This window comes from Myzus persicae, unplaced genomic scaffold (assembly GCF_001856785.1).
Source record: "Myzus persicae strain clone G006 unplaced genomic scaffold, MPER_G0061.0, whole genome shotgun sequence".
Classification (NCBI taxonomy): Eukaryota; Metazoa; Arthropoda; class Insecta; order Hemiptera; family Aphididae; genus Myzus; species Myzus persicae.
Window position 1 is genome coordinate 595,789 of NW_019103911.1, and position 18,821 is coordinate 614,609.

An 18,821-nucleotide genomic window follows, 5' to 3' on the forward strand; every position below is an offset into this window, starting at 1 on the left:
ATATCTATTTATTGATGTGCACACTATGCGTTTGAATATTAAGTAATAAATTGCCAGTATATAGACAGTGTAGGATAGTATTGTGATACAAATCATCTTAAATATGTGTTATACTGCCATAAATGTGGGTTCAAATTGAAAAAAAATAATAATAGTAGGTGAGTAAAGTTTATAGTTATTATTAATGGGTTATAGGTTAAATGCATGTATACGATTTTTTCTATTTCATAGAATCTACAATTTGTTTTGTAATAATAAAAAAATGTATTGGTATAATTTTCAAAATATTTTTTGAATTTATTGAAATTTTGAAATTTAAATGTTGATAAAAAAATGTACTTGCTGTTTTGTAGTTAAAAATTCATAAGAATTGTGTTTTTTATATTTAAAATTTCAAAATTGAATACAAGATTTCTCATGAGTTTTCTACCTATAAGAAAATACCGGGAAGTCTCATCAATTTTTTATAAGCATTTGAGGCACATATTTTTTTACATTGGATCATATATTATACTAAGGATTTAACTTTTTAACAAAATGTATTATAATATCGAATACTTGAAATTGTTTATTAGTTTAAATAATTTAAAATGTGTAAAATGATCAATTTCTATAAACAATTTAAAATTTTGAACAAAGTAGTTCATACGGTAACAAAAAAATCTAAAAATTATATTAATTTGAGTTATATTTTTAATAGACATTTTAAGTTGAAAGTTGGACGAAATTAAAGATTGAAAAGTGAAAGAACGATTTTTTGACATAATACACATTATAATGTGTTACATTGCACTTTATAATTATTAAATGAAATAATTATTTATATTTTTAAGTTTTATATATTGTTTGCAAGCCTGGACATAAACGAGTTAAAAAGTGGTTAAAACGAGTCAAGCTCATTTAACTTTTAAATTTATTTTCCATTAACTTAAATTTGTTCTCAACTAATTTTCATTATTATCTTAATAATTAACGAGCTATTTTCAATAAAATCCAAGTTACGTTAATTTTTAAATAATTAAATAATAAATGTAATACAATTATTATTGACGATGATGCACACTGCATGAACATTTACTTTTTATTATTTTAAACAATATTACCGTCTATTTATATACAAAAAAATATATAACTTAACTTAACTTAATAAATTGAATGGAAGTTTAAATATAACTTTTAATTTAAAATATTGTTATATCTATTAACTTTAAACTTTTTTAAATGTTTTCATTGGTGGAGGTCCACACTTTTAGTGGAGTTTACCACTTGCCGGCCTTTTTTTTGGTTTCCCAATTTAAAAATGTTAAGAAAAGTACTGGACAATTTTTGCTTTTGCCATTCATCAGTATCAACTAAATTCATTTTTCTACTAAAAAATATATTGAAGGTGAATACAAATTATTTTTTCTGCTATAAATTTTGTACACACACACAATACTAAAAACAAAAACCATCATTGTAAAATCCTTAACTACATTCATCTGTCCGCTCAGAATCTGTGACAAACTGACAACAGAATTATTATAAATTATGAGATTGTTTTATATTAAATTTGTTTTTATTTTTCAGCCATTGAATCAGATTTCACTATCATGTGAACTATCAACTATGAACTACTATCTATAATGTACATACTAACACTCTCGCGTGTAAAATTTTTATTCGGATTCGGTATAGCTTGCCTACTGGTGCAGCTATTATTTGTCTGTTACTACAACGAAACAACACGTCCCTTCTACAATTTATTCACTAGTATAGTAAACTACAATCTATCTACTAGTATAGTAAAATACAATGTTCCACCAACCAGCCCTGGGCCAAACCCTCGCCTCAACCTTTCTAGTATTCTGGATATGGTAAGTAAACAAAAAACATCTGTATAATATTGTTATATTATGTATATAATATACTCTTTACTGTTAACATTACTTTACTGTAATAATTCACTGTCATTTTTGAAACATGTCGATAGAGTGTTCATAATGAGAATTGTATAAGTAGTGGATTATTTGTTAACTTGTATGTATACGCTAAAATATTTGACATTAAATGTATATTATCTTTGATGATGAAAGTATTATTTACCGAAATAAAAATATGTACTACACTTTTGAAAACTTTTCTCTAATATTTAGTATAGTATAAATAAAATAATTTATATAGTAATTTATTTATAATTTATATAAATCCACAAACATAGAGTTTCTCATTAGAAATGCTAGAATCGACAAAAAAAAAACAAAAAACAAAGATATTGTTTGATACTTGATAGTTTCAATGTAAATAAAACTTCATTCAGAACGTATTTTAACCTTTAAGTATTAACTACAGACATTCAACTTTGGTAGTTCTTCAAACTTCTGATTTTTCACATTAACAAAAAAATATATACATGTTACAGGTTGATCATAAAATTCAAGATAATGAAATAAAAGTCAATCATCTCTTGTTGTGTCCAGAAATACCACCAGCGTTAAGTAATTTTACAATTATACAGGATGGGGCGGTGGGTTTTGACGATTTATATATAAACTACAATTAAAATTCGTCAGAACCCATTGCCCCATCCTGTATATTTTTTATTGGACTGCTATACCTATAAAATGGATGAATATATCATAAATACCTCCTATATTATTTAATTGTGCCAGGGAGGTTCAACAAATATCAGAAGATTCTTTAGTTCATGTGAAAATATTTTATTATTAGCGTAGATTAAAAAACTAGCTTTATCTATATTAAAAAACAAAACGATTTTTTTTGTGAAACGTTTTTACATTTAAAATGTATAAAACATTTTACTTAATATCTTTATGTATGTATTTCTTCTGTCCGTGTATGTCACTGAACTCCTTTACGGCTGTATTGATTTTGATGAAACTTTTTGTGTGTTTAAATGGTTCCCTGGATGGTTTAGATGCATAATTGGACCAGGCACCACTAACCCGGATTTTGAGATTTACAATGGACATTTTTGTTTATAAATGGTTGCCATTAGTTACTCGGATAGACGATGTAAAAACATGCATCAAATTGTCACTTAATAGTTTCGAATAAATAATTATATCTTTAAAAAAAATGAGATTTGAATGTATATTTGTAGCTAATATAGGCCGATATCGTGGACATTTAAAATTGTTCTTGGTGATATCAAAAAGGTGTAGAGAGTAGTTTGAGAGTAGTCTGATTTATACCAAGTGCTATATCCAATCCACCACTAACGAGTTTTCTGTGTTGGTCAATTTAATATGGCATATCTACACATTTTTTTTTAAAAATATATTTATTATTTGTTAAAAATACAAATATTTAGCCCAGATAACGTCAGTCAGGACACCTTTAGGTTTTTTTAAGCTTAAAGCGTTTCATATTGGTACCGAATCTAATACCACAATACCGGTTTATGATTTCAATACCGCCAACCATAAATCCACCACAAGTGAATTGACGTACTTCAACATATTGGTCAAATTAGTTCACAAACCGATGTACGTCGAATCAAATTTGCCTGTGAATTTAGCCACTGAGGTATACCAAAATTAAGCTACATATATTAACCTATATTTTGTATTTTTTAATTATTTCAAGGGCGAAGTCTGTTTGTATAATATTACAATTGGATGTTAGTTCATCCGAAGTTAATAGCCTCAATAAACAACTGGATGTTTTTATAATAAAAGTTTTATCAATAGATAATTTGAAATTTGGAGGGTGTTTATAGCTTATGTTTTTAATTCCTTTAGGTAGCTTAAGGGTCTAGCTGTATCTCACAATTGGATTTTTTTCAGTTTACCTTAAAAAAAAATGTTTATGGCATTAACAATATACATTTTTTAACAAATATATTTATTAGAAATAGAAATCGTGGGCCTGGACAACGTCGGACAGGATACCAAGTATTTTAATAAAATGTCAGACATATTTTTAACTTTAATTTTTTTGTAAGCTCAACCATTCATTATAATATATTGTTCTTATTCTTTGTAGTTCTCACGAATTCCTTAATAAATATCGGGGAAAATAAAGACAGTATAAAATGATAAAAATGACTTGTGTTTTAAATTTTATAAAAATAATTGAAATATTTTTAATATGACATGCTATTATCCTGTATACCTTTATTATAATCAAGTATAATATATATATACTAGCTGTCCCGTCACGGAGTTGCCCATGTATTCTATATAGCTGTTTTAAAACCCCCCTTTTACCACTTTAGAGATCTAATTTTGAAAAATCCTGTCAAAAAAAAAAAATAATACTTACTAATGATTCTAATGATCTATACACATATTTTTATTAAAAAATGATTCTATAGTTATAATTATAATTTGTATAGTTAATTATTTTGATTGTGTACACGCCGATGAGCGGCTATAAGTGTAACTCAGCCGACAGCCAACTTCTTAGATAATGTACCAAAATTCAATTTTGTATGCATTCTTAAACCTGATCTGCCCTATTAACTAATGGCAACCAAAAAACTTAAAAAATACCAAATTTTACCAAAAAATTAAGAAAGTTGAGCGGAAAATTAGTCATTAATTAAAATAAACATGCAAATTGTATACCTATACACATATAGTGGTACGGCGGCCCACGGTGACCTAAATTTGTTTAAAATTTTAGGCGTGATTGCCTAAACTAACCTGACGAATAAACACTTATCAAAAATATCACTATATGTTTTATTATTCTTCAGATTGATTCCACTGTAAAATGAGCACTAAGAAATGTTTTGATAGAGGGTGAGGATTATCAATTACACTTTTAATTAGGTCTGGAGGATCCTCGAACTGGTGTAAAACAACTCTACCTTCAGCGCAGCAAAGTCCATGGGTTTCATCTTTCCATTTTTTTGCATTGCACTTAGGACATAATGTAGCCATTGGTCCTATTTGAATCGCTGTAATATTTAAATAATCAATCACTGATCGATAACTAAACGCTGATTTCAGACTCAAAGCGTTACGTTGCTGCTGTGCACGTGTTTGAGAACGTTCTGGTGTGTTATCTTGTTGCCTTCTGTTATACATTCGAGTAGCATTGGCAGTTCTTCTGCAGATCCGTGCTCTTGGCGATTTCGGTATGATGATGAATTGGCCACTTACCCAAAATTTAACTCTATTAGCATGCCCAATAAACCTTCATAAGTAGAACCAAATATTTTTTTAAAACTGAGCACAAACTATGCTCTAACAATAAACAATTAATAAAAAACAATCAAAATCGTTGCCGGGCAACGCGAGAGATTTTGATTGCTATTTATTTTCAGCCAGTGACTATTTCTTACTAAAAAGGTATAAATATACAGTTTAAACGTTTATTTTTATTAATAATAACTTTATACTTATTTTTTATTGACAAAAGTGGTACTAAAACCTTCAGCAGAGTGTTGGGTATAACAGTAAACAATTTCAGCCAAATCGGTTCAGTAGTTTTTTCGGTAAGCGCGGTCGTAGAAAACCCCTTACAATTTTCTATAGATGTTATAAATAAATAAAATGCATATGATTCAACTATTGAGTGATTGGCCAGAGTGAATTACGACTAATGAACTTTTCTGAATAAAATAAAGTTTTAAAATTGAAAAAATTAAAAGTTTTGAAAATACATAAGGAAATGTGTTTTGAAAAAATAAAAAGTTAAAAATCTCCTCCCCCCCCTTTTAAAAGAGGTTTTTCTTAACTTTAAGTATGCAATCATATAACGCCGGCTCGTAACTTCCGCATGGGCCACATTGTATCTTTTAATTTATGTTATGTTTTAAATTATAATATTTTAATCAAGTAAAATATTTTTTGTAAATTTATATATTATAATATTTTATTGTTGCAAAAGTTTGATTTTGACATTACACAAAAACGAATTTTGAGCTCCACCATTTTCTAAAATATTTACTTGTCGAAAATTGTATAATGATTACCACAACTATATTATAGCACTAGCCCAATGCCACACTCAAATTAAGATCACACAAGAAATATTTGTAACAAATGTTACTTGGCTCAATCGAATTACAAGCACATCACAAAATTGAGTTATAAGCTATAACATCTCATTAGGTCACTAATGGACTCTGTATATCACTGTAGGTACTCTTTTTTTCTGTTTTCACCTATGGTCATGGATGTACTTAAAAAAACAAATTAATAAACATGTAATTCTTAATAACAAACTATACATTTGTATTTATTTATTTTTAAAGATGAAACAGTGTCTTTGATTACACCAGCTCGGGAGAAGTTGGAAGAAGTGGCGCAACAGTTAGCATGGCTGAGACTTTTTGAAGGAGGTCACCAAATGCCTTTTGACTGCCAAGCTAGGAACAAAATTGCGATCATAGTGCCTTATAGAGACCGACTATCAAACCTCTGTTGGTTACTTTTAAATTTACATCCGTTTTTAACGAAACAACAGTTGGATTATACTATTTTTGTTGTAGAACAGTTCAATGAGTCTTTAATTGAACAAGGTTCGTTTTAATAAAATTGTTTTTTATTAAAACCCAATTACCCATTGATTAGTAAACGTTTAGAAATTATCTGATAATTTTTTTTTTATAATCAAATAGACGGTGAACTATTTAACCGGGGCATGTTAATGAACGTTGGGTTTACTGAAGCATTAAAGTTAAACGATTTTGACTGTTTCTTTTTCCACGATGTGGACCTAATACCACTGAATTACAGAAACATATACAACTGTCCGGATCAACCAAGACATATGGCAGTAGCTGTTGATAAATGGCGTTACAGGTAGTTGTCACTTGTTGATCATACATTTTTTATGGTTATACTGTTGCTTATTGGTTATAATTTTAACAACGATCATTCATCACCTCAACCAATATTTATCTTAAAATATATAGTATATTTTTGCAGCGCTTATTTCAAATATTAAGTTATGTTTTTTTTATTCTACGATAGCCTATTATTTTAATTTCATATTATAAAACCAAATATTTTTTAATAATTAATGTTACAAAATATAAATACTTCAAACTAAATTTTTTTTTAAATGTTGATTTATCAATATAATTAGTAGTAGTAATCATCGTTAAAATAATAATTTCATATATTACATTTTGTTGATAGTGTTATCATTTGGTATGTCTTATACAATCAATATTGTCAAAACTCAATTTTATAAATCGTTACACGATCGTAATATCGTATATTATTATGTTTACTAGAAGACTCTTTTAAACTAATAAATGTAAATAATAATGATTATTTTGAAAGATGTTCTGGATAAAAAATATAAGATAAACAAGAGAGACAATTGTCAAAACGTAACTTTAAAAATTGAATAGAATAATATTATAGCAGTGTTAGGATTGCAAATTAAAATAGGCTCGATTCCAATTTATTATACTGATATTTGAATAACAACAATAATAAAAGAATAATAATAATTGCAATAATTGCCTTAATATTAACGGTACTATCAAATTTGAATTGACCATGGTTGAGAAAACCGAAAAAATTTTTTTAACAAATTGTTGTATTAAAACATCAATCGAATGGGATTGGAACATCAATTATTACGACTACGATGTGTTTAGTCTGCCGTACAAAGAATACTTTGGTGGAGTTTTGGCCATGAGTCAAGCGCATTTCAAGCTGATCAATGGATTCAGTAACATGTACTGGGGATGGGGTGCCGAAGACGATGACTTGAGAAATCGGGTCATTGCTAAAAAACTCAAAATCATCAGATACCCTCCGGACGTGGCACGTTACCATTCGTGTTCACACAGAGTTCAAACGGCCAACCCTAAAAGGTATAAATAAGCAAATCAGCTGAGTATCTAAAATCTATAATATTATTTGAATATGAATATATTTTGATGATTTTTAACTATTTATATTATTAATCTCGTATTGAGAAATAAGTACACATTTCACAAAAAGTGAACTTTTTCTTTTTTTTCATTATAATGCCTGTTTCCATCATTTTAATTATCATGCATACACACACAAAAATATAAGTACAAAATACATACATCATTGTAAAATCAATACATTCTTTGCTCCCCTTAGAATCTAAAAGTTAACACAGCGCAGTTACGTCAACATTGTTCTTATATTTTCTGGAAAAATGTTCTCAGAATCTAAGCTAAACAATATCGTAGTACTAAAAAAAATGTATGGACAATACAATATATTGTATTAATGCTTTAATGGTATAGAAATTGTTTGGTGTAAACGTGGAATAGGTCGATATTTTAATTGGTGAAAACGAAAACATTTATAGGAATTCCAAAAGGCAAAGATCAACAACTTTCAATATTTTTAGAATAAGATCTTGATTGGTGATTTCCGTAAGTTAACAGTTTATTAAATAAACAATTAACGCCCTGTATTGTTGTACAATCAGTATTCGTCTATAGGAACGTACCTAGATAGATTTTATTTAAATTTCTTATGATGATAACTATAAAACAATAATACAATTAGTATAATAACTATAACGACATATTGCGTTTTTGTTTTGTCTCACAGGCGAGAGCTGCTTTTAAAAAGCTTCCTAAGAATCGAAACAGACGGACTTAGCAGCCTCAAGTACAAGTTAATTGCACTGAAGAAATTTCAGATGTTCACTTACTTACTGGTGGACCTATCTAGTAATCCCATTTGAAGGACAATAATGATGTGGTGCTAATCAGCAAGCAACTTCAAAAAAACCGTCTCTCTACCACTCTCTCCTACTCACACCCACATAACTAGTCAAAATCTATTAGTCCTTCACTCTATCGCTCTTTCCCTATTCATCGCTTCCTCTCTGAGATAGACACATAACGTGTTTGAAAAAAATAATTTTGGATACCTATTTACAATTGGGCATAGGTTAATTGTACATACAAAAACACGAATAGTTGGTTGCATACGAGCTGCAATCAAATGTTTAAATCGTTGTATATTTGTATGATTGTTGATTATAATGCAAGACGTAGAAGTATAAACAAAAATCAGACTTCCTAATTATTGTTATTATACTTATCCCTCGATTCTTGGGCAATCGCCACGCGACCGGCGACAACAAATATGGTACCTACTATAATATAAATATGTAACTGCAAAAGCGTAGCCAGGATTTTGGAATAGTGAGGAGTGGTGGGGGTAAGGCCAAAGCCAAAAAATCAAATTTTAAATAGGTATTTATTTTTACCAAACTAGTAAAAGGAGATATCTATGAGATTTTGCACTAAAAACTTGAATAATTTATCTGCTTCAGTTATTTCTTCAGATTGGTTGTTCTTTGATTTTTTTTCATACTGGTTATAAAATCTCTCCACTGTTTACCTGCTATAATATTATTTAATTATTATGTACTATTACATTGGTACCTACATTATACATTTGTAATAAGTATAACGAATGAATGTTGTAATTCGAAAAAATGCTGTGCACCTTACAAACACTAACAGATGTTTGAATAGGTTCTATCAAATTTGTAAAATTTGTCATTAATCGTTATTTTACACATTGTATTGGATACACATTTTACCGTACACAGTGTATACTGCAATCGATATACTGTATCTAAGTGTATTTTTTTCAATATTATTTGTTAAATATAATTCTATTTTAATATATTATTTCATAAAATAAACTAATTTTTCTTTTCATATTATAAGTTGTTAAGTTGTTTCATAATTTGGATTTTCTTTCGTTTCCGTAGTTTACGTTAGTATAGTATAAAATATGTATTTGTATTCTATCACTACTACTTACTATGCTACAACTGTTTGTAGGTCTAAGTTATTATTTGTTTTGTTTTCAAAGAAAAGTTGATATATTTCCCATAATATTCTCACTATACCATGCATAAATTTATAAAAAATGTTTTATAATTTTTTTTATACATTTAGGTTATATTAACCCAGTACTAAACCCTTTGAGACTATTCACTAATTAGTTACATTTTTTAATTGAAGTAACTGGGTTAAGCAGCTTAAGCTACTATTATAGATATTATTGACACCTACCTATTCATCTGGTGGTTAATTGTAAGTTTCGAGCACGGTTTCAACTCAAGATATTATAATTCATAACAATATGATAATTTTGTTATATCCACCAACTATTAATATTAAATGTTTGATCATTTATCATATAATTAATTTTATTATACTAAACGATTGCAGATTTCACAAAACTACCAACCTATCATCATACTACTAAACGTTAGCTATACAAGTTCCTTGAACGATTTATTTAATATCGCATTAGTCCAATTATTGATCGAGTGGCCCCCAAAGAACAAGATCAAGTAGCAACCATAACTTCATTTATAGAAAACAGTTTTCAAAATAATCTAAAACTACGCTTATGATAGTCGATCTTACAGCTGAATACGGCATAGTTTGGAGAACAGGCCTCCTCACAAAACTCTTGGAACTATTCCTCTGTCTTACACTATAGGTACACATTGAATGAACGAAATAACAAAATACTTATCAATTGTATGTTCACAGTTCGTTTAGGAGAGACATATAATCGAAACGGCTGAACGATAGGTTACCAAAGGCTCCGTTATCGTTTGAATCTTGTTCAATCTCTATATTAATAACCTATACCAAACACAATATAGCAGAAATTTGGTTGCGCTGGTGATATTACACCACTACAGCTGTCCAAAACAATAAATTCGAAACCACTGAAAAAATACTAAACCAAAAACCTTGGTATACTCGGCGACTCGGACCTAACGTAATTAAAACTGACGTTACAACCTTTCGTTTAAACAATCGTCTGACCAATTACCAACCCAATATTGTGTTCAGCAGTAGTACTCTCATATAAGACTAGATTTCAAATACCTAGGAGTGACGCTAGACAGACAGTTAAAAAAGATATGTAGAAAATACTACTCGTCCTGATGAGTATCTACTTCCACACTAAGAACGTCTTCTCTGCCCTCTAGTGCAGGTACAATGCGAGAACTTCAGGATGTCATGGATGATGATTAATTGGATTAAAACACTAGACATTAATCTTCAAAGAAGAACGACTGTGTTTAATACATTTTATTGTTACCAAAAATCTATTTATTTTTAATTTGTTTAATACTATCAAATATCAATTGTATTTACTTGCGCAGTTACGTGTACTATAATATAGGTATTAGGTAGTATACTATACGATAGTAATAATAATAATTTCAGTTTTCACCATAAATTAGTAAACTTTAAATATAATTCAGTACAAAATGTTTAGTCACGGAAATTGAGGGGACTGCATCCTTTCCCGACATTTTTGGAAAATTTAAAAATAGTTTCAGTTTTTTGTGAATGTTACCATCAGTCAGTAAGTATATATTAAAATTGTTATTATACCTAACCTTCATGAAGGATGCTACAAAAGTATGAAGTGTTATACACCCATGGCATCAACACAGGTACCCAAAATTGTATACATAAGATGGATCTAAAATATATGCCTCTCCTATAATATATCGATAAGCAAATGTTCAGCCCTACCATCAGTGCCGCAACTAGGATTCTTGGGGCCCCCCGAGGTCTATGTATATAATATTTTTTATAGGTTACTTATAAAAATATAAATAATAATGGAGATTTTTTTTTAAAGCCTAAAAATATAATGTGAAGGCCCACTATACCCAGTGACCAGTGTATTGTTATTAAAATATAACTATACACACTTTAAGTGTTCTTTTTTATTATAAATATTAATTAAAGCTTTTGTAATAATATATGGTTGTAAAAAAAATATTGCATAGCAAAAAGATTGTTTGCACCTATATTATATTTAAACATTTAGTTGCATAAAAAAAATCTTTACCAAATTTAAAATGATAAAAAATGTATCACAAACATATACAAATAATAATAATTAATAAGATATCAATTTATTATACTTATTACTTGATATTAGACATTAATTCAACAAATTTCATAATATATGGTATTTACTACTTATTTATATAGAAAAAAATAATTACAAACAATATGGAATGCATTTGTATAACTTAGTTCAAGTCATTGTAAATGTGTCATAAATCATAATACTTTAATAATATGTGCTATAGAAATAGAATCATTCAAATTAAGAATGGAAATTCATTTTTCTTGCTTTTAAATTAGCAAAATCATTTATAACCTTTTCTAAATTTAATTCTGATGTACGAATTTGTTCTACATTAAGTATAGCTATATGCCTATATTAGTCATACGATCTTGTGTTATAGAATTTCTCAGAAAGTTCTTAATAAGTTTTAATTTAGAAAATGATATTTCTGCAGAGGCAACTGTAACAGGCAATACTAAGAATAGCATGCAGGCTCCTAGTACTTCAGAGTAACTTATAGAAAAATCATTTTTTAGGATAAATGTTGCAAGTTCACCAATTGTTTTTAAATTTTTGACTATGATCATTTCCTTAAGAGGGATAAGTTGACTGGTAAATTCAGAACTTATATCTGATTGATATTTAATTACAAAGTCATATGATTCTTTAACAATTGCATTTTCCCCAGACTCAATAATCGATTGAGGTCTGAGAAAATCAAAAGTACTACATACGTTCTGCGGGCCTAAGAAACGGTTTTTTAATTAGCTTAATACAGTGTCGACAACAGGAAGAAACACTTTAATTCTGAAATTTTCTTCAGTTATTTCCAGTCTTCGGTCTCCATCAACATCATCAAAAATTTTTTTTGCAAATTGTGGTCGAGTTGCCTTATATTTGGTTGATATTCCCCATTTTAAACATAACAGTTTTGCACATCATAATTTTCTCTTAATTTTTTAATCGATTGGTATGCGTTTTCCAGTTGATCACGGGCTTTTTGTAAATCTGTATCTTTGTACTGCAAATTGTTTGATACACCATGTAATGGACGCAGTATTTTCTCCCATACACATAAAATTAAAACAAAATCAAATGATTCAATTTTTTTCATTAAAGACATACTTATGGTTTTTTCGTTTAAAATAGATGCGGGGCGCCGCCGTCGGGGCCCCCTGAGCCGACGGTTAGTGGACCTCTACAGGGGAATTGCCCCTGCTACCCCTACGGTTGTTGCGGCACTGCGGCAACCACCCAAAGCATATTTTTAGCTGTAATATAGATAATTTATCAATAATTTATAACGATTTAGGTGTATTATAATTTATAATAATTATATACTAAGTATTAAATATTAATTGACCGCTCAGTATTTTATAGATACTGTTATTAGCATTGACATAGTGTCTAGTGATCAGTAGGTGTGAAAATTTAACATCGATCATAACTTAACTTGTAATTGATACCATAGTTTTTACATCTAGTAAGTATTAAAATAAAATATCGCTATATTGATGCATTTCAAGTATACAATAGTCAATTGTGATAACACGGCGTTATGGATAGGCTTTTTATGTACAATACTATATCGTGGTGGTATCTATCACAGAATAGATTAAATGGTGGTATAGTCTACATAATATAGTATAGTACTAATTTACTAAACAGCTCCATACACTGTTGTTCATATTAAATTATATTATTTATGTATATAAAACGACTAAGTGAAATACAAAAATGTAGGTTCCTAAGAGTTGAATAATTAACAAAAGGTTTACATTTTGAATGTCAAAATTGTAATCTAAATTATAATTCATGGATAAATAATCATTTATAAAAGATTTTAATCAAAATGTTTTCTATATCTAATTAACTATAGATAAATAAATAAATAATAATAAATAATATGCAAAATATTTCAAAACTAATGAATTATGTTCGTTTATAGTAGTGGTTACCACATATTTGTTTTGTATTTTATAGATGTTTTTTATGCCAAAAACAAAATAAAATAGTCATAAAAGACATAAAACAACAAAAAGAATAAGTATGAATATATATTTTATTAAATTACATGTAAACTATATATAACAAAATAATCATAATATAATAAAATTTATAAAGTAAAATTGAAAGTTGATTGAAGCTACAGGACAACCGCGAGTATAGATATATGTATATTTGTATTAGTAATAATATAGATATATATCAATATATGTATATATTTATAGAATCGCACGATTGGAGATTTTTAGCAACACATTTGGTGGTCTTGTTTGAAATGATTCGAGAAATTTGCAAATCCTTCAGGTCTGTAACAAAAATCAAAATCATCATAATTTAAAAAAAACGATAAAAAATTATATTATTGAACTATAAACATTATCCACCAAGTCGGAAATAGGTATTTTAGTTTATTTAGTTTCACCATTCACCAATAAGCAAACAGATAATACCTAACTGTGGCTAACATGCAACTGTCTTTAAATAATGCACTCAATTTACATTTAATTTGCATTATTCACAAATATTCCTTGTATATATTATGTTTTCTGATTGGAAAAATTGGGTGTATAGAAACTTGCGTTTATTAAGACCATACATTTATGCACTAAAAAGTCAGATAACTCATAACTTTTTACATTTTTTAAGGGCATTTTTGACTATAAATTGTAATTACAGTTTACAAGTACTATAGTGTAGAGTATTGATTGCCCGAGAATGATGATTCAAAAATGAAAACAGCAGTTTATTATTTATTTACCTATGTTCTATGCGTGTATCCTATATAGATTCATAATATATACTGATTTATGCTGATTTACTGATAAACCTTATTAAATAATTACATTCATTTACGAACTCATTTTATTTACGATTCAGCTACTTAGAGTTGATTTAAAAATGAATCGTAATAAATGTAGTACACAATTTTATTGTTAAATTAAAACATTTGTATTAGACAAAATTAAAAATATATGTAGGTCAAATTCGAAAACCAGGGCTATTATAATTAGATACCTGTAGCGACACTAAACAAATTATGTTACGCGGAACCGTTGATGGCCTATGAACTACACATGAGCAACCATGGGACTTGGATTACATTTGCAAGTCTTAGCTATAAAATATAAACCATTTATACTTATTTAACTATACAATTATTTTCAAATTTTTATGATTTCTATGAATTTTGTCGAAATTTGAATTTTCAAAAAAAATCATGCCTATGTATTTGTAATACTTTTGTATTGCTATAAAATCAGCCTTTGTAAAGAATTTTGTATGTATAACATTTTCAAGCTTTTTAACTGATCCCACAAATAACTCAATACCTGAAATTTTTACACGAAATTCGACAAAATAGATTTTTATATTTTTTTGTAATTTAAAAACGAATATCCTTATAAATACATGAAATTTTCATAATGTTTTATATGAGTATTTTTTACTATATTTTATATATTTTATAGAGCCATGTGAAATTTTCAATTTTTTTGGTTTTTTTCAATAATTTTCTGCTGAGTTAAACAGCTTCAGAACTGATTTTTCGTATACAAAAATGTATCATTGCATTCAAATTTAACACGATGTACATTACAATTAGTTACTCAATGACGATGTACACTCTACTCTTACTGTACGGCAAAGCGGTTACCTACCTCCTTTTATTTTTCAATACTTTGAATTACAGTGCAGCTTTCGATATTTATAATTTATATTTTATCTAGAACTTTTCATACATAAAATTAATTTTAAAAGTCTTTTGAGTGCATTGCATTTTCAGACCAATTGATAACATTATTTGCAATATATTTTTTTAAATTATAATATTTATTTTGTCAATGAAGCTTACTGATTTAAGTTATAAGTACTTATAACCAAATTTGGCATAAGCTATTAGTAATTAGTAAAACATAATACATTTTTTACTGAGTTGGTATTTAACTATTTATATTTTAATTCGGAACTAGCAGATCTTCTATAAATAAAACTTTTATGTACCCACTTTTAATTTGTACAGCGAACAATGTAATTTTATTTTATTCTTTATAATATGAGATTTTCTACACCTTATACCTTTTCTTGTTCTTTACTCTAGAAACATTAAAAATTGACTAGACTAAATTAGTACCATTTTTCTAATACAATTTACAAAAAAATAATAGTTTGAATTTAATACGCAAAATTATTAAAGTTACAAGGTTTATAATAAACCATAATAATATATTTAAAATCCGATAAATACATAAAAAAAGTTCCATATTAATTTAATAATTTATTAAAATATACGGTTTTTATTAGGAATTTATAAACACATACAATTTTAAATATTATTTTTAAATAAATAAATGCACAGTTGATAATGTATGCTTTTTATCTGTGTACGATAAAAAAAAGCTTGAGCAATAACATAAAAATAATATTATTTTTCATATCTGTTTACCTTTGGTGAAATAACTCCACATCCAACTTAGAAGATGAATCGTCTTCGAACAACACCTATAAAAAATATAAATCGTAGATTTAGTTATGCATTGGTAATACATATAGTATATTTGTTTTATAATAAATGCATTATATTTGCAACAAATATCAGCTATGGATACAAATTAGTAAAATTACAAAATAGTATTTTCCACAGTATGTTTGTGTTGAATAAATATTCCTTTAAGTTTTAAATATTTTAATAGTTGCATAGAAATAATAAAAATAATAAATAATTTGATTAGAATACAATTTGATAATATAATAACGTGAATTATAGTAAATTATCATATTTTCAGCTCAGAAATAACTATCAAACCAATTTCTAAAACATTTTGTATATGTATAATAATGGGGTATCTAATTGAATATATAATAATGAACGACACGCTTACCCATCTGGATGTATCGTACTGATGTCTGGGCAGAGGTTCTCCTGACAAGTCGATCAACTTCGCTTCTCTGACCTCTTGAGCCACGTCATCTGCAAAAAAGATTATTTATTTTCGAATTGACTATATAACTTGTACTGTACTTATATCTGCCTTTAGAATGGTCTTTTATTATTAGGTATTATTATTATTAATAATATTATTATTCAATGAACATCGGACGTGTGAGAAAAGTGAAATTTTTTCAGTTCATACACAATGGACAGCAAGACAACGCTTTTGTACGTTATATTATGTATGCTTTCGCTTTTCTTCTATGTTACTTATATAAAATTACCGCAACAGGTCCCGAAATTGTGACTTGTATTACATATTATTTTCATATAATATGATGTATCATAAATTCATAAATGATGGTCTACATCTACACTTTTATTGCTTATACGCTTATTTATTTTCTAGGATTTGAATAAAAAAAAAAATGGGATTTGTTCACAATATTGGTTGTAGGCACATTCTAAATATTCGTCAATGTAACTGCACTTTTTTTTAGAAAATACAAATTGAGATAAAGTTATTAATAGTATTGTTTTAAATTATAATATACATATACCTATTAATATTTTAATACATAAACGTAATCGTTATCGACTACCTAATAATTGTCAAACATAACTTATACTTTCAACGTTTTTCCCGCAGTTAATTGTTCAAGATTAAAATTTACAACAATTATCATTCATCATGTACAACTTATCAAACATTAAACTTGTATACTAAATACTTACTGGGCAGTCACACAAAAGTAAGACAGTAAACAAAAACAAAAGTTTACAAAACATTACAAAATCTTAAGTTTCATAGTACCCACTACAGACGCTACTATGTCTAAATTGTTTTTGATAACATAAATTCCAACTATTTTATTTTAATTTCGTAGTCTCGGCATAGGCTCAGTTAAGTGTAGCAAGTGGACTAGGATTAATTTCTATCAAATGCAAATGAATCAAAGTCTGATTTCAAAAATTGTTCATATCTATTTAATCATAGATTATATTCTAAGGCCTAAATACATTATTGCGTAATATGTAGTACCCTTATGTGCCTACTCTTAAGGATAATTAAGCCAGCCGCCGTGGAAATTTTTGTTATTGGCCATTGAGTTTATTACAGATAATCAATCAAATTAAAAAAAAACGTATGATAAAACTATTTTGAAATCGAAAAAATACAACTAAATCACGTTGACATAATATTATTATGATTGTAGCATGAAATTAACTAACGGTTAATATCTAAGAACTGTTTAACAGAGTATAATGCCAACATTTTAATACCTAACCATCTGGTGATAGCATAGATAAAATCGATTTTACACCTGATTACATAATATTATATTGTTATAATATTTTAAACATGGTTGTTTGTTTTACAATTTTTTTTTAAAAAACAATTTCCATTTGGTCATCTATTCACAACACTACAATTTTCTGAAATGAGCTATAAAACATTTTTAATTTGTTTTTAATGAACAAATGTATATCTGTTCAATAATATGAATAGTTCATTTGTGTTTAGATTGTGAAGCCAGAAATTTTGTATTCAAAATTTATTTTACTGGAACAGTTAATTCGACAATTATAATAGTAACAACAATAATAGGTATACCTAGTTTTTAACGTGCGCATTAAAAAAACTGAACACCGAATACTGACAGTTATGATAACATTGTGAGCGGAAACCTACTAGGTAACATTTAGAAAATAAAATAAAATAACTGAATTATGAATCACATCCGTCCAGATGGCTGAAAACTTTTGTGAATAAATAACGTATTATACGTATTATGTACGAAAACCAAAGCTGTGTACTATTGGATTTAGCGGGTGGATAAGTGCGACGAGGATTATAATAATTTTTGTCTATAATAGCTGCTAAAAGGTAAAACTAAAATGATATTGTAACATATGGCATAGGAGCTTTACTATAAGTTCCTAACACTGAAAACGAATTATTATTTATCTGCATCTATACTTATTACTTTCACACAAATAATATTAAAGATGAGTATGTTTTTATTTTTTGTTGTATAAGCGCACCCTTATTCATTTTCTCAACTTACACT

General features: G+C 27.7%; 2 protein-coding genes across 3 annotated transcripts in view; one reads left to right on the forward strand and one right to left on the reverse strand.

The window, feature by feature from the left end:
- On the forward strand, nt 1–8,672 carry LOC111036228 (beta-1,4-N-acetylgalactosaminyltransferase bre-4-like). 2 transcript variants are annotated; one of them, XM_022318190.1, is made up of 7 exons: nt 1–158; nt 1,570–1,856; nt 2,402–2,477; nt 6,209–6,475; nt 6,575–6,758; nt 7,568–7,786; nt 8,508–8,672. In XM_022318190.1, exons 2-7 carry the CDS (start codon nt 1,626–1,628, stop codon nt 8,641–8,643), a joined length of 1,113 nt encoding a protein of 370 aa, XP_022173882.1. In that variant the 5' UTR covers nt 1–158; nt 1,570–1,625; the 3' UTR covers nt 8,644–8,672. The 2 variants fall into 2 exon arrangements, with proteins under 2 accessions (XP_022173882.1, XP_022173883.1); XM_022318191.1 differs by lacking the exon at nt 1–158 and adding an exon at nt 1,247–1,387.
- Nucleotides 8,673–14,040: 5,368 nt separating this feature from the next.
- LOC111036218 (low density lipoprotein receptor adapter protein 1-like) overlaps nt 14,041–18,821 on the reverse strand; it is a 28,756-nt gene continuing 23,975 nt past the window's right edge. The window contains exons 6-8 of the mRNA XM_022318166.1: nt 16,700–16,788; nt 16,264–16,319; nt 14,041–14,128 (exon numbers count right to left, since the gene is read on the reverse strand). Of these exons, the coding sequence (XP_022173858.1) occupies nt 14,068–14,128; nt 16,264–16,319; nt 16,700–16,788 (206 nt within the window). The 3' untranslated portion in view covers nt 14,041–14,067. The remainder of the gene's footprint in view (nt 14,129–16,263; nt 16,320–16,699; nt 16,789–18,821) is intronic.

Bases quoted from the DNA above. Each gene is read 5' to 3' on its own strand.
- LOC111036228 (XM_022318190.1), top strand. From the start codon at position 1,626: ATGTACATACTAACACTCTCGCGTGTAAAATTTTTATTCGGATTCGGT. The intron at 2,478-6,208 runs GTAATTTTACAA...TTATTTTTAAAG, and splicing joins AGAAATACCACCAGCGTTAA to ATGAAACAGTGTCTTTGATT. The intron at 7,787-8,507 runs GTATAAATAAGC...TTTGTCTCACAG, and splicing joins CAAACGGCCAACCCTAAAAG to GCGAGAGCTGCTTTTAAAAA.